At 31.0% G+C, this 14318-nt stretch overlaps 2 protein-coding genes across 2 annotated transcripts; both read left to right on the top strand.

Moving 5' to 3' along the window:
• Positions 1 to 87: 87 nt before the first annotated feature.
• Positions 88 to 3766, top strand: LOC132739478 (uncharacterized). The gene is made up of 3 exons (XM_060727193.1): positions 88 to 1885; positions 2464 to 2571; positions 2915 to 3766. Exons 1-3 carry the CDS (start codon positions 731 to 733, stop codon positions 3053 to 3055), a joined length of 1404 nt encoding a protein of 467 aa, XP_060583176.1. The 5' UTR covers positions 88 to 730; the 3' UTR covers positions 3056 to 3766.
• Positions 3767 to 6760: 2994 nt separating this feature from the next.
• LOC132739477 (uncharacterized) lies at positions 6761 to 9998 on the top strand (the record flags this gene model as incomplete). Its single annotated transcript, XM_060727191.1, is given in 3 exon segments — positions 6761 to 8176; positions 9350 to 9457; positions 9878 to 9998. Coding segments are annotated over 3 exon segments (1378 nt in total), but the record flags the coding sequence as incomplete, so codon positions are not given.
• Positions 9999 to 14318: the final 4320 nt, after the last annotated feature.

Below are 14318 nucleotides of genomic sequence, written 5' to 3'. Positions count from 1 at the left end.
ACGGAGCTCAGTTTTAGAAAGTTGATATATTTAGTACCATACTACCTATAACTATAGTAGATTAATACAAGGTTAACCGCGAAACAGCACAGGGTGGGTTAGGATGTGATTTAGCCTGTTCATGGATGGTACTTGAAAGTGCAAGCTACCGTCCACACCCCTTAGCATCGGCTTTAGCAGAATTCAAATTGAATAATTGTTTGTCTCTGAGCAATATTGTAAATAAAATAGAAGAAAAACAACACTTTATTATTTACCAGTTAGTTCAGAAAACTGAAACGTATTATTAAAGTGACATTATGCTCATATTTTCATAGTCAATATGAGCTAAATTGACTTAACATTTCAAAAGATTGACAATTTAAATGGTGTTTGACAAATAGTTTATATTGGAAAATGTTTAGGGTAAAATTTAAAATCTGCCTAAAATATAAAAAGACTGCCCCACTCTTTTTATAAACTGAACGTTACAGGTAAATTCTAAATGATATTTACAGAAATTTCGTTTGGATACGGGGGTTATTTAGTGTTTATGCGAAGTAAATTATTAAATCAGAAGGATTTATGGCAAAATGAAAATCTATTTGGACTCTCACATGTTCACTCACTCTCACCTTTAGATGGGCATCATGTCACTTTAAATGTTTATGTTGATAAATTAGTTTTCTCTTTTTCAGTTTTCATAGTTATCCAGCAATATTGAGTTTACTACTGTAATTCAGCTCAATGTATGAGAAAAAACAGTGTACTCTCTCAAAAGATCTGCAAGAGACGAGAAGCAAGGGCAACCAGTTTTACTAGCCATGTTTCTGTACATAACAAATCAAAGTCAAATTCTAATCAACGTTTATCTTCACCAGCAACTCCAGTACATTCCCAATATTCAATCACGTCGAGTTCACACATTTTAGAACCAAGTGAAACAGCATATTTTACCAGTTCTCTAAATGAAGGATATGGGAACGTCGAAGAAGTTTCTGAAAACTTTTCTTTTGACACAAACGTTCTTAATGAAAATGACGAAGAAGAAATTTTTATAGCAACCCCTTTAGAACTGGGTTATTTTCCTGCTTCTGATACAAATGATAAAGAATTTGATTTTGATTCATCTAAAACCTGTTTTTCAACATTAGATTCAATAGAAACATATACTTCTCCTTATCATTCCAAGCTTTCTAGTAACTCTGACAGTGACTCAGATACAGAGGTTATATTTGAGATATTTCCTGATACTTCATCCGACGAAGATTACTCTTCCGTAACTTCACCGAAGTATAATGATAAAGAACCATTAACATACGGAAATTTGCCCAACTTTGACGAACTTGAACCAGTAAAGAAGGAAAAAGAATTGTTTAAGCCTCCGGTAAATCCGTTAGTTTCTAAAAGAATCCCAACAGCAACATCAACTTTTTCGTTAGAATCAAACGAAGAAGAATCATCATATATCTCTGACAAATCGCATTCTTCAGTTAAAGACGGTCATAAGAAAGTGAAACGTGAAACATCAATAACAGCAGACGAAAAGAAGACTGCAACATTTTGTTCAACAAATATTCAGACAGCGTTGTTAAGTAAAATAACACCAGATAGAAAAAGTAAGAAAGTACACAACAGTCCTTTCGACGAGTTTCTGAAAATGCAATTACAAAGGAAAGCTCTACATACAGAAGTACCTGGGTCTAAATCAGGACATGACAGGGATATAGAAGTGGACCTTGAAAACTTTGAGACTGAGGTTGGCAAAGCGTTTGAAGAGTCAGTGAGTGAAGGATCGTTAATGCCATTACTAAAACAGGAACTTCAATGTAAAATACAGGTCAGGCGTTTATCAATGGGACAATCTGAGTTAGTGCTTGAACCTGAAGAGCCGAAGGTTTATAAAGTAAGTACAGAGAGAACTTTTAAGAACAACATCCAACTTGAATAAGGCAGACACAATATATGAATTTTAAAGTGGATTACTTTTCACTGACTCTGGATTTATATGATGTTTCAGTTATTATTGCAATGGAATATTTTTGAATACAGTGTCTGTATTATTTATAAACAATTCAAGAGTGGTTGAAGTAATTGAAATGTATTCAAACTACCGGTATTATACTTTACGCATTTCACTCTTGCTATATATATATATATATATATATATATATATATATATATATATATATATATTATATATATATATATATATATATTATATATATATATATATATATATATATATATTATATATATTTATGTTAGAAGTGGTACTGATAATGATGGTGAGTCTTTCATTTTTAGATGCAGACTCTTAGTAAAATAAAATCGAGACTTTTTTATCATTAGCAATTTAAAGATCAATGCTTGTAGATTGTTATAACTCGATACAACCAACTTGTTTCTGTTTCTGTAAATTTTGTTATTTCAACATTTCTTATTAATTGATATTAATTAGAATTCTATTTCGATTTCTTGTAGCTTACAGAAGATGAAATAAAAAAGAAACAAGCACGCCTAGAACAAAACCGTAGATCGGCAAAAAAATCGAGACACAAAGCAAGAAAACATGAACAGAATCTTTTAAATGTAAGTTTTTATTACAAATATAAGCAGTATCGCGTTCTACTTTTAGTTTAAACATTATTTATTTAAGCTTTATCATGAAAAAAAGATATATTTGGACTACTCTTTAGTGTATTTCCTGAAAAGCCAGCTTTGGTAACATATGAAGAAACATGTACATGTATGTCACCCAAGTGCTTTTTATATAAGGATACATTAAATTGAAATGACAGATAATTGAGTACATCTATTTTAGATTGAAGTAATATTTCTTATTAGCTAACACGTATGTTGATTTTTAGAATTCTTTTACTGCAATGAACATGTTAACATATTAAATATACAAATGTTCTGTTTCTGTTTTTAGCACATCAAAAAGGCAATGACAAAAAATACAAAACTGCGAAAAGAAGTTTCAAAACTGCAGACGATAAGAGACAAGTATAAAAAGACGTTTGATCTTCACATGATGTCCTGTACAGCAACAAGTTCTTCAACGCCGCCATAGCCGAGTGTCAGATTATCATAGCTTCAGCTGGCTGAAAACTTTGGCATAGAGAAAGTTTTAATGGGCATTACTTTAACACGCTTGATTTATCCAACAATTTTAAAGATATGTATACTATTTTCACACGTACTGTGAATACTTTAAACATGTCACTACTATTTGACCGTGCACATGCTTTTCGTTTATTTTTTTAATATTTTCTCTCTCAAAAAAGGCTTTTTAGATGTGGTTTGTTGGACGAAAAAATAACAAAGAGTGTTAGAACTATGTACGTAATAAAAGTGGTTGATTTACTGGTTTACGCATTAAATGTCAACAGATGTATTGTATTCCGTTCAAAATAATAGATAATAAATACGTTTTTAAGGAACCAGCTCTGAAAACTGGTCATGACTGGTACCTGAAACTTGTATGTGATGCAGTACATTTGATTGTATATACAAATGTAAATATAAAGTAGGGTTTTTCTAAAGAAGATTGTAAAACGAAACATCTCTTATAGATATTGAGTAATTTGTACAATTGATTGATCAAAACAATGAACAGATAAATCATGTTTACGTCCCTTTTCTATCTATGAATTTAGTAAATGTAAGAATCTGTATCCAAATATCTCATTCTTTTCATTGCTTTCATATTTCAGTCCATAAATTGTAACACTAATTTTTAAGTACTGACTGCTTCAAGAGATATTAATAAAAATACATTGACGATGTATGTTGCTGGTCACAACTTTGTTCCCGTATTGATTCCAATTCAATAAGTGCTTTATTATCGAAATTATCTAAATCTTTAACCGTTTGTTATTCAATTTTTTAAATATCTTTTATCTCGTGCACATATTACCTCAGTCTTTTTGACAATAAACTGGTTTATTATATGTGATTACAATGAATTAAATTGTGTTTTCTTGTATTATCAGGGAGCTAGGACTAAACTGGCATGTAAGAATTCTCACATAATATTTTTTTTCCCCTGAAATACCAAAAATACCCCATTAAGAACACACACACAAACAAAAAGAACCCAACAACAATGTATCTATAAAACAACGAAAATCTATTACCTTCAACCTCTTGAAAGGGTTGATGCTCTCTCGTGTTATCGTGAAATATGGTGTTTTGGAAAACGAAGTTAAATGCATGGACGGCAACTGAAAATGAATACTTTTCTATGCAGATTTTTATTTCAACAGAAAAAGAGAAATTTTAAGACATTAAAAGGCTATTGTATAACCAAAAACAAGTGTTAAAAAGCTCGTCCATTACGAATACATTAAGAAATGTACAGAATGTGACATTGGAAAAATAGAAATAACAACATAATGAACGGCCTTGATATTTGTAAACATTTCTAATATAAATTTGGCACGTTCAATGTTGAGGTTGTTTTGTTTTGTTAGTTCTTAAATGCCCTCACCATGTGAATCTGCGCGTATATTTAATTATACGACTTGATTATAGGCGCGACTGTTCAATGTTCTTCGGTAAAATATTGTAAGAAGTCGCACTGTAAATTGGTGTTAATTAATTCAACAATTTCTTAATGCCAGCACGTTCTTTAATGTCAGACTATCGTATTGCAACATGGGCAGCGATTGGCTGAAAAAACGTGCAGGAAAGCTCGTAAGATTCAATGAGACATAAGATGATTGGATGAAAATGAGATGATTTTAAGTATGAAAACTAATTTAGAAACTTACACTATATAAATAAAATATTTCATAAGTATCTATGGTAATCTGTAACTTAGATATTTGCATTTATAAATCAAAGCACAGAAGGCGCTGAATTTGTTGTCAGAAAGGTGAAGGTTGTGAGATTATAAAACAATTTGTTTTTGTATAGTGCCACCAATGCTTTCCAGCGTTTTAATTGTAGTAGATTGGCTATAAGACTAATTGCAACACTGATATTCGATCCAATGTTTATTTAACTTAAACAATTTGAAAAAAAAATGAGTTGCCTTAACTGGGATTTGAACTCCAGACCTCTCGCTTCCTAAGCGAGCGGTCATACCCCTCGGCCACGGTGAATTTACATGTTAACAACCTGAAGAAAACCATATTATTCTAGTTAGGGTTTGTAACGACGCTAACTGTTGTTTAACACTTGTGTAAATAATCATGGCGCTTACTTTAAGCATGTATATCTATAAAGAATAAAACAATATTAGAAATCTTCGACTATTCGGGAATTATTTTGCTTGAAAATTATTCCGCCTGTCATGTGACCATATTTACGCAGTGATCTCCCCTAAATTTTTCGGCCTAAGTGTTACATATAAAGAGAAGTAACCGTTTCAAAAAAGCGGACTACTTTCGGCACTTGCAATTAACAGCAGTAGAGTCTGAAATTTCGCTACCATTATTTGTTTGGTCTGACGACCCAAACAAATAAAAATGTATGTCAGTCCTGTGATCAGCAGAAAACTTCAATGAACAATGGGTGGGCGGGGATGTAATCCTTTTTGAAGTCATTTTGAAAAAAAAAATGGCAACCCCTGTCATTTTTATGTGTCAACTATTTCATTTTCCTAGCAAAATCACAACTTAGCACGAAAACTCAAATTTAAGGGAGGATAATCGACCAGTTCTCATAATGTAAGTCTATGGAAAAATCACTTCGTGAGTCTGACAGATAAGATACGTTGTATAACACGGTGCCTGTCATATGATGAAAATGCAACAGTTCTTACAATTATATACTAAGACCAATGCGCTATATCTTACTCCCTAATATATTCTTCTCATACAATGAATTTATAATTATAAAAGCCGTCTTACAGCAATATTTGTTTATTTACATCCCTGGGTTTCCTATATTCTAAATATAGCATAATTTATATCATATTACAGGGAAACCATATACATGTACATAATATTATACAGTGTCACTGGTGTTGCAAAATAGTTATTTACATGTACGCTTTCTTTCCGTGGACTTATAAAAAAAAAGATTAAAGGTACGTGGCGGCTATTTTTTGAACTATTATTCTACGCATGTCCGGAACATCATATGTCTCCATTGGTTATGCGCCATATTGTACATTTCATAAAACTAAATAATTCTGCAGGCAAATAGAGCTTCAAATAGAGCTGCATTTCAAGGTAATTTAATTAGTATTATAAAAAAAAGGTAATTTGCAGGACATATTGTTTCAAGTTTCATCTTTATTGTGCATGAAAGCAATAACTTATCATCATAAGATATAAAATGTCCGGACGAAAATCACAAAAAAATGTTTCTTGCATAATGCATGTATGCAGTAATTAAGAAATGTGTTTTCTAATAATATCTATCATTATTTGTTTTGCAAAAGTTTTATAAAATACTCCAAAAGACAGTATAAAATAATGCTAGCTGTATGATCATGTACTATTGCTTTAACAGCATAAACAATGACAGCTTGCAATCCAATTAACTGATGAATTTCAATGCTGGTATGGAATAACTTATGATCTTGAAATATTAGAATTGCTTTTCTCCATTTCTTTACAAAGAAAAATGATAGGGAAGTATCGGCTAAACCTGTAACCTGTAACATGGAAGCTAAAGCTATTGATAAAACTCACCAGATGAACAAAGAAATTAAATAAAATAAATATATATATATATATATATATATATATATATATATATATATATATATATATATATATATATATATATATATATATATATATATATATATATATATATATATATATATATATATATATATATATATAAACTTGAAAATGGGGTTATCCCTCAGAATTAATAAACAACAAAATCATATGAAAATGAAGGATTTCTTTTGATCAGATCTGATAAAAAAACATTAGATGTTTGAGGCATTTAGCTTTTTTGCATGGTTTCTCTAAAGCCAGCTTTGAAGACCGAACTGAATTATAGTATTTTAAATTGATATCTATATTTTCTTCTCTTTTTTCATACTTGACCAACAATTGGATATTACACCATACAATTAATGAGAACACCCAGCGAAAGCAGAATACTAAAATACCACAACAAGAAGCAGAGAGGAGAGGCAGGGAAAGCCAATTCGTATCACAGAACACCGTCAAATTATGAAAATAGTGCCACATCAACACCAGCTCCAATATATCCCCAATATTCAATCACGGCGAGTTCACACGTTTTAGAACCAAGTGAGAGAGCGTATTATACATGTCCTCTAGATGAAGGATATGGAAATGTCGAAGAAGTTTCTGAAAACTATTTTGACACGAACGTTCTTATTGAAAATGAAGAAGAAGAAGAAGAAGAAGACGAAGAAATTCTTATTGCAACTCCTCTTGAATTGAATTATTTCGAGGTTCGTGACAATAATAGCAATGTCTTTAATTCTTCTTCACATAAATCTTCTACTACAAAATCAGATTATATATATACATATTCTTTTAGTGATTCTGACAGTGACTCGGATACAGAGGAGTTATTTGACTTATTTTCTGACTCTTCATACGACGAAGGATACTCTTCCCTAATTTCACCTAAGTCATACGATTTTAAACTATCGCCAGGCGGAAATTTGCCCAACTTCGAGGAAATTGAGCCAGTTAAGAAGGATAATAAGTTGCTTAAACCTCCGGTAAATCCGCTAGTTTCTAAAATAACTCCAACAGCAACAGCAACTTATTCGTCAGAATCAAATAATAAAGAATCATCATTTATTTTTGACAAATCGCATTATTCCGTTACAGATAAAGACGACCATAAGAAAGAGAAAAGTGAGAAGCCAGTAACGGCCTATGGAAAAGAGACTGCAACATTTTGTTCAACAAATATTCAGACAGCATTATTAAGTAAAATAACACCAGATAGAAAAAGTAAAAAAATACAAATCAGTCCTTTTGACGACTTTCTTAATATGCAATCACAAAGGAAAACTGTACATACAGAAGTACCTGGGTCTAAATCAGGACATGACAAAGATATAGACGTGGACCTTGAAAACTTTGAGACCGAGGTTGGTAAAGCGTTTGAAGAGTCAGTGAGTGAAGGATCGTTAATGCCATTACTAAAACAGGAACTTCAATGTAAAATACAGGTCAGGCGTTTATCAATGGGACAATCTGAGTTAGTGCTTGAACCTGAAGAGCCGAAGGTATATAAAGTAAGTAAAGAGAAAAACAACAACTATGAGCAACAAAAGCATTGAATACGGCGTAGAAATTAGTGAAATTCGAAGTGCAATACATTCTACTAAAATTGGCTCTTGATATGCTCTTTCAGACATTGCATGGACTCTTTATGTGTTTTAAGTATAGATTATTTAAGATTGGTTCAAGTAGAATAACGTATTCAAAAGTTTATATATTCCTCATTCCATTCACATTTGAAAACTGCAATAGTTTGTTACGTAATTATTTTTTATTTTGTTGTAAGTGTTAGTGGTGATTCATTTTTAATGGAGAGGGAGACGTTGTGGTAAATAAAAATTATATGAAGTAAATCAAATTTAACCAAAGCAAAGAAGGCGCTGAATTTGTTTGGGTCTCAGAATGTCAGAAAGGTGAAGGTTGTGAGATTATAAACCAATTTGTTTTTGTATAGTGCCACCAATGCTTTCCAGTGTTTTAGCTGTAATAAATTGGCTATAAGACTTATTGCAACACTGATAGTCAATTCAATGTTTATTTGACTTAAAAAAAATTAAAAAAAAGAGTTGCCTCAACTGGGATTTGAACTCCAGACCTCTCGATTCATAAGCGAGCGGCCACGGTGAAGTCATTTGTTAACGACCTGAAGAAAACCATATTATTCTAAATTAGGGTTTGTAACTCTTATTATTTCGACGCTAAACCTGTTGTTTAACACAGATGTAAATAATCATGGAGCTTACTGTAAGCATGTATATCTATAAAGAATGAAACAATACTAGAAATCTTCGACCATTCGGGAACTACTTTGCTTGAAAATTAATGCGCCTGTCATTTGACAATCTTTACGCATTGATCTCCCCTGAATTTTTCAGCGTTAGTATACATATGAAGGGAAGTAACCGCTTCAAAAAAGTGGACTACTTTAGGCATTTGTAATTAACAGCATTAGGCTCTGAAATTTCGCTACCATTATTTGTTTGGTCTGACGACCCAAACAAATAAAAACTAATCTTTTTTTCATTTTCGTCCTTATTCGCAATTACATTTTACTAGCAATTGTACAATTGCTGCATGTATGAAGGATGTGCAAAGGTTTTGATGTTAAAGTCGATACAAACAAAATCGTGATTCAATTAATTTGTTATCATCATTTCTGATAACAACGACGTTTCAATTTCTTATAGCTTACTGAAGATGAAATAAGAAAGAAACAGGCACGTCTTGAACAAAACCGTAGATCGGCAATGAAATCTAGACATAAAGCAAGGAAATATGAACAGAATCTGTTAAAGGTAAGTTTGTATTACAAATATAAACAGTTTTATACTTGAATATATTCTTCACTTTTTTTTGTTTAAGCATTATTTATTTTAGATCGATTTTGAAAAGAGCAGGTAACATATTCAAACCACTCTTAAGGGCGTTCTGGAAAATGATGGTATCATATGAAGAGACATTGTCGTAACAAAAAAGAAATAACAAATTGTGCATTTGTGCAATTAAACATGAAAATCGTAAATTAAACACGTTATATATCTATTCAAAAGTTTGCATTCTTATTTTTTTTGTATTTTTTATAACTATAGTCATGGCGTAAAATGTATTTTTAGATAATTTCCAGTGCATATAGAATGTTATTGTAACTGATACTACTGTAAATTGAATTTGCTAACATGTTAACTTTTCACATAACATATTTGTGATTTTATCAGGAAATCTATAAGGACATGACAAAATTCGTAAAACTGAGGAAAGAAGTTTCAAAATTGCAGTCGTTGAGAGACGAGTATAAAAAGAAATTTGATCTTCACATGATGTCTTGTACAGCAACAAGTTCAAGCAATTAGTAGCTTCAGTCTCGTCATAGCTTACAGCTAGAAAATATGATGAAATATTTATATAGATGAAGTGTTAATAGACATTATTATGGTTTCTATTTGATTAATCAATCAGTTTTTAATATGATATGTATGGAATGTATCCTGATTATACAAAAACGTTAATGTACGAATTTTAATATTTTATAGAGATATATGTATATGTTTAATTGAACTTTTTTCTGTTGATAACCACCTGTCATAAATAAAAATAAACTTTGATCCTGCATTGATTATTGCCTCATTATTTAATCAAGTTGAATAATCTTCATGCAACAGCTTTTTGTTCACCTAATGACATCTGATAAAATTCGTTAACATACAACTCAATATAACAATGAACTGATATATTAATATTAATTCAAATAGTGGTACATTTTCTAACAAAGCTGTTATTTACCCAGATATTTTGATAATGTATCTAAGCATTGGAAATTTGTGAGAAATAAAATCTTTGACCTTATATATCGTAAGCCTTATATTTGTAATTGAAATAAATAATCTTATATGTATAATTCTATTTTAATACTTTAACATTAAAACATAAAATATTATTTAAGTAAAATGTTGTTGTTATTTGTATTCAAAAACTGTCCAATACAAAATGAAAATAGGTATCAGTTTCGTTCATTTTAATATAACCACCCACATTATAATTATACAGTTTTAAGGGTCCTTGCTTTTTATTTGTAAAAATGAACAACAATGTATGTTGTAACTGTGATACTTGATTGTTAGAAATATACATAAGGATATTTTTTATCATTAGAATTTTGTTCATTTAATCACAATTCAAAAATCAGATGGCAATTTGCTATGAATTCTATGCACCGGACGCCCGACAAAAATAAACGAATGGAACTGACTAAAGATGGTCTGATACCTTTATAGGTATTTTTACATTTAGAAAAATTCCATGTACATGTACTCTATTGTCAATCTTTGACTGGAGTCCATGTAAGTATGACATATCGACGGATACGAAATCTTCTCCGATTTTTTTTTTTTTTTTGGTGTAATTCCCTTCATTGAATGTCGCCCTTCTTTGTTGATCTTGTTTTTCATATTTTATCTAAACCAGGCAGAGATAGGTAGGACCATTGGAATGCTTCAAGCTAGGTGTTTCCTAGGTGTGTCCCAAGAATGTGGTATCGATTCCTTACAAGTGAAAATGTGTTACTTTTTATGGAGTATTTTCATTGGTCTGCGATTTTCACAGCATATAAAAATAAATGAGTTCCTCATTATTTAATCAAGTTGAATAATCTTCATGCAACAGTTCACCTTGTGTCATCTTCTAAAATTCGTTTACATACTTCATTTTTAACCGCCTTCCGTGGTCGAAGGGTTAGAGTCGATGACTTCTATGGATTAGTTACCTCTCTGGCGTGGGTTCGATCCAATGCAAAAAAATACATTCATTTCAATTAGATTGCCATTAAGTGGGATAAGCTTTGCAAAAACATTTCTGTTGTCCCTCACTAGTGGACACTTCGAGATTACATATCTAATTATTACTTGGAATCATTGAAATGATTGCTTTATTTCCTTTAAAAGTGTATAATCAATTTCCTAACATTTGGTTGAAAGATTTTGAAATTTGGTAAAAAATGTGTTGGATTTACTGAGTTCACATTAAAATCTGGATAGAAAGTGATCCCTCGGAAGCATTAATAACAACACAATTACATAAGAATTGCAGACTCGGTTTGATTGAGTCTGTACATGAGGGATACTGAATAAATGCAACATCCCTAACGCCCCCTAGCACCGGTTTGAGCGGTACTCAATTCTCAACCCTTAATAGTGCTGGTATCAATGATCCCGAAGGACCAGAAAAATATAACAACACTGAAGTGAAGTACGGGGTGATGAAGTGCTGAAAAATGAGCGGCGAGTTGCATACCTGTACTAAATATATATACACATAAATTTATATATATAATGTATCTTTTATTATTATTATTATTCTTATTATTCTTATTATTATTATTATTATTATTGCATATTTCCTTCCATATGGAAATCCGCTATAGTAATGCCTCTTTTTAAGAATGGTGATGCAAATTTAACTTCAAATTATCGTCCAATTTCATTATCAAGTTATATAGGAAAATTAATGGAAAGAATTGTTTATAAACATATCTACAATCATTTGATAGCTAATAATTTGATTTATTCGAACCAGTCGGGGTTCCTTCATGGTCATTTAGCGATTTTTCAACTATTAGATATATACCACCAAATAGTTAAATCTTTAGATGATACAACATTTACTTGTGTAGTTTTTGTGACATATCAAAAGCGTAGGTTTACTTCTGAAACTTCAGAAAAATGGTATCAAAGGTAACTTGTTGAAATGGATAGAAAGTATCTAATTAATAGAAGTCAAAAGGTCTTTGTAGGGTCTTGTTTATCACAACCACTGACTGTAAATGCAGGGTCCCCAATGCTCGGTGCTTGGACCACTGTTTTTTCTTTGTTTACGTTAATGATATTATAGAAATTTTGTTAAGTATAACTCGTTTATTTGCAGACGACACCTCTTTGTCTTGTACAACATCGTCAATATTTGATCAAGAAGGAATTATTAATCATGATTTAGCTTTGATAAACTTATGGTGTAGAAAATGGATTGTAGATTTTAATCCTAACAAAACAGAAGCGATTGTTTTTACTTAACAACCCAACGTTAACAAACCAAAATCGCAATTTGATGGCATACCCGTAAACTTTGTTAAAAGTCATAAACATTTAGGTTTAACATTTAGTTCTAATGGAAAAGGCACGATCATATTAAAAATATAACATTATCTGCTTCTGAATTATTAGGTACAATGAAAAAAACTGAAATATTAAATATTCCCTTAATGAGGAAACCCTAAACCAAATTTATACTTCATTTCTTAGACCTTTTTTAGAATATGCATCTGTAGTCTGGGAAGAGTGTACAAAATATGAAAAAAATACGCTAGGTAAAATACAGCATGAGGAAGCCAGAATCGTAAGCGGTCGACTAACCCATTTAGTTTCTATTCAAAATTTGTATAAAGAAATTAATTGGCTCTCACTATCTGATGGAAGAACGTACCAAAAATATATGAGCCGTGTCACGACAAAACCAAAAAAATGGGTTTGCGACCAGCATGGATCCAGACCAGCCTGCGCATCCGCGCAGTCTGATCAGGATCCATGCTGTTCGCTTACCAACCCTATTACAAGTAGAGAAACTGATAGCGAACAGCATGGATCCTGATCGGACTGCGCGGATGCGCAGGCTGGTCTGGATACACGCAAACGCACTATGTTGGTTTTGTCGTGGCATGGCTCTTATTTTAACATATAGAATTCATAATGGAGATGTTCCTGATTATTTAAGTAATATTTTCTCAGAAAGAGTTCATAATACAACACCATTTAATCTTAGAAACTCAGAGGACTTTGCAACTTTAAACAACTTTTCTTCTTCTTTGTGCCTTCGTCCGTGAAACAATTTGCAACCAGAAACAAGATCTGAAAATAAACTTTGTCATCTTTTAATTCTCTATTTAAATATTAACATTTCTGTCTATAGACACTCCAAAATGGTATATAACAGGTGAGAGAAAACTCTCTGTTTTACACTGTAGACTATGAAATGCATGCCATCACTTACATTTACACTTATTCTGCAATCATGCAAATTGTTTTTGTTGTTATGAGATAGAAGATGTTAACCACTTCTTTTGTTTTTTTGTCCGAAATATCGAAATGAGAGAATTGATCTTTTTAACGAATTAAGACAATTTCATTTACTTTTAGAAATTGTGTTTAGAAAATAAAACTAAAATGTTTTTGACTGTTCAGCGTTTCAAAAAGTAAGCAAACACTTTTGATTTTAAAATCAAACCAGCACAATCTCAATAAATATTAATATACTAGTTCGTTTAAACAACAGACGTATTCTTTTTTTCTTTTTTTTTCCTTCGATATTTTATTTTCTCAAAATCTATCTGATTCTTTTAGATTTTGTTATATTTTGCAATTAATTGTTTTCTAAGTCATTGAAACGTAAATCGCATAAAAATCTTTTAACATTTTTCAATACTATTTAAACTAGAGAACATGTATATCCAATAATTTTTTATTGTTCTTTCTTACCTAAAATATTTTTCTTTCTTTTTTTTTGAAAGCCAGATACTATATTATTTATAATTATTATTATTATTATTATTATTTTTATTATTATTATTATTTTTTATTATTATTATTATTATTATTATTATTATTGTTATTA

This window comes from Ruditapes philippinarum, unplaced genomic scaffold (genome assembly GCF_026571515.1).
Source record: "Ruditapes philippinarum isolate M1 unplaced genomic scaffold, ASM2657151v2 ctg20038_1_1_1_1, whole genome shotgun sequence".
Lineage (NCBI taxonomy): Eukaryota > Metazoa > Mollusca > Bivalvia > Venerida > Veneridae > Ruditapes > Ruditapes philippinarum.
The sequence above is the reverse complement of the archived record's forward strand: the minus strand, read 5'-3'. Positions and strand labels throughout refer to the sequence as shown.

What these genes read in the sequence shown, in the direction of transcription:
- LOC132739478 (XM_060727193.1), top strand. Translation starts at nt 731, where the DNA reads ATGAGAAAAAACAGTGTACTCTCTCAAAAGATCTGCAAGAGACGAGAA. An exon ending in AAGAGCCGAAGGTTTATAAA is followed by an intron (nt 1,886 to 2,463) that starts GTAAGTACAGAG and finishes GATTTCTTGTAG; the next exon opens with CTTACAGAAGATGAAATAAA. An exon ending in ATGAACAGAATCTTTTAAAT is followed by an intron (nt 2,572 to 2,914) that starts GTAAGTTTTTAT and finishes TTCTGTTTTTAG; the next exon opens with CACATCAAAAAGGCAATGAC.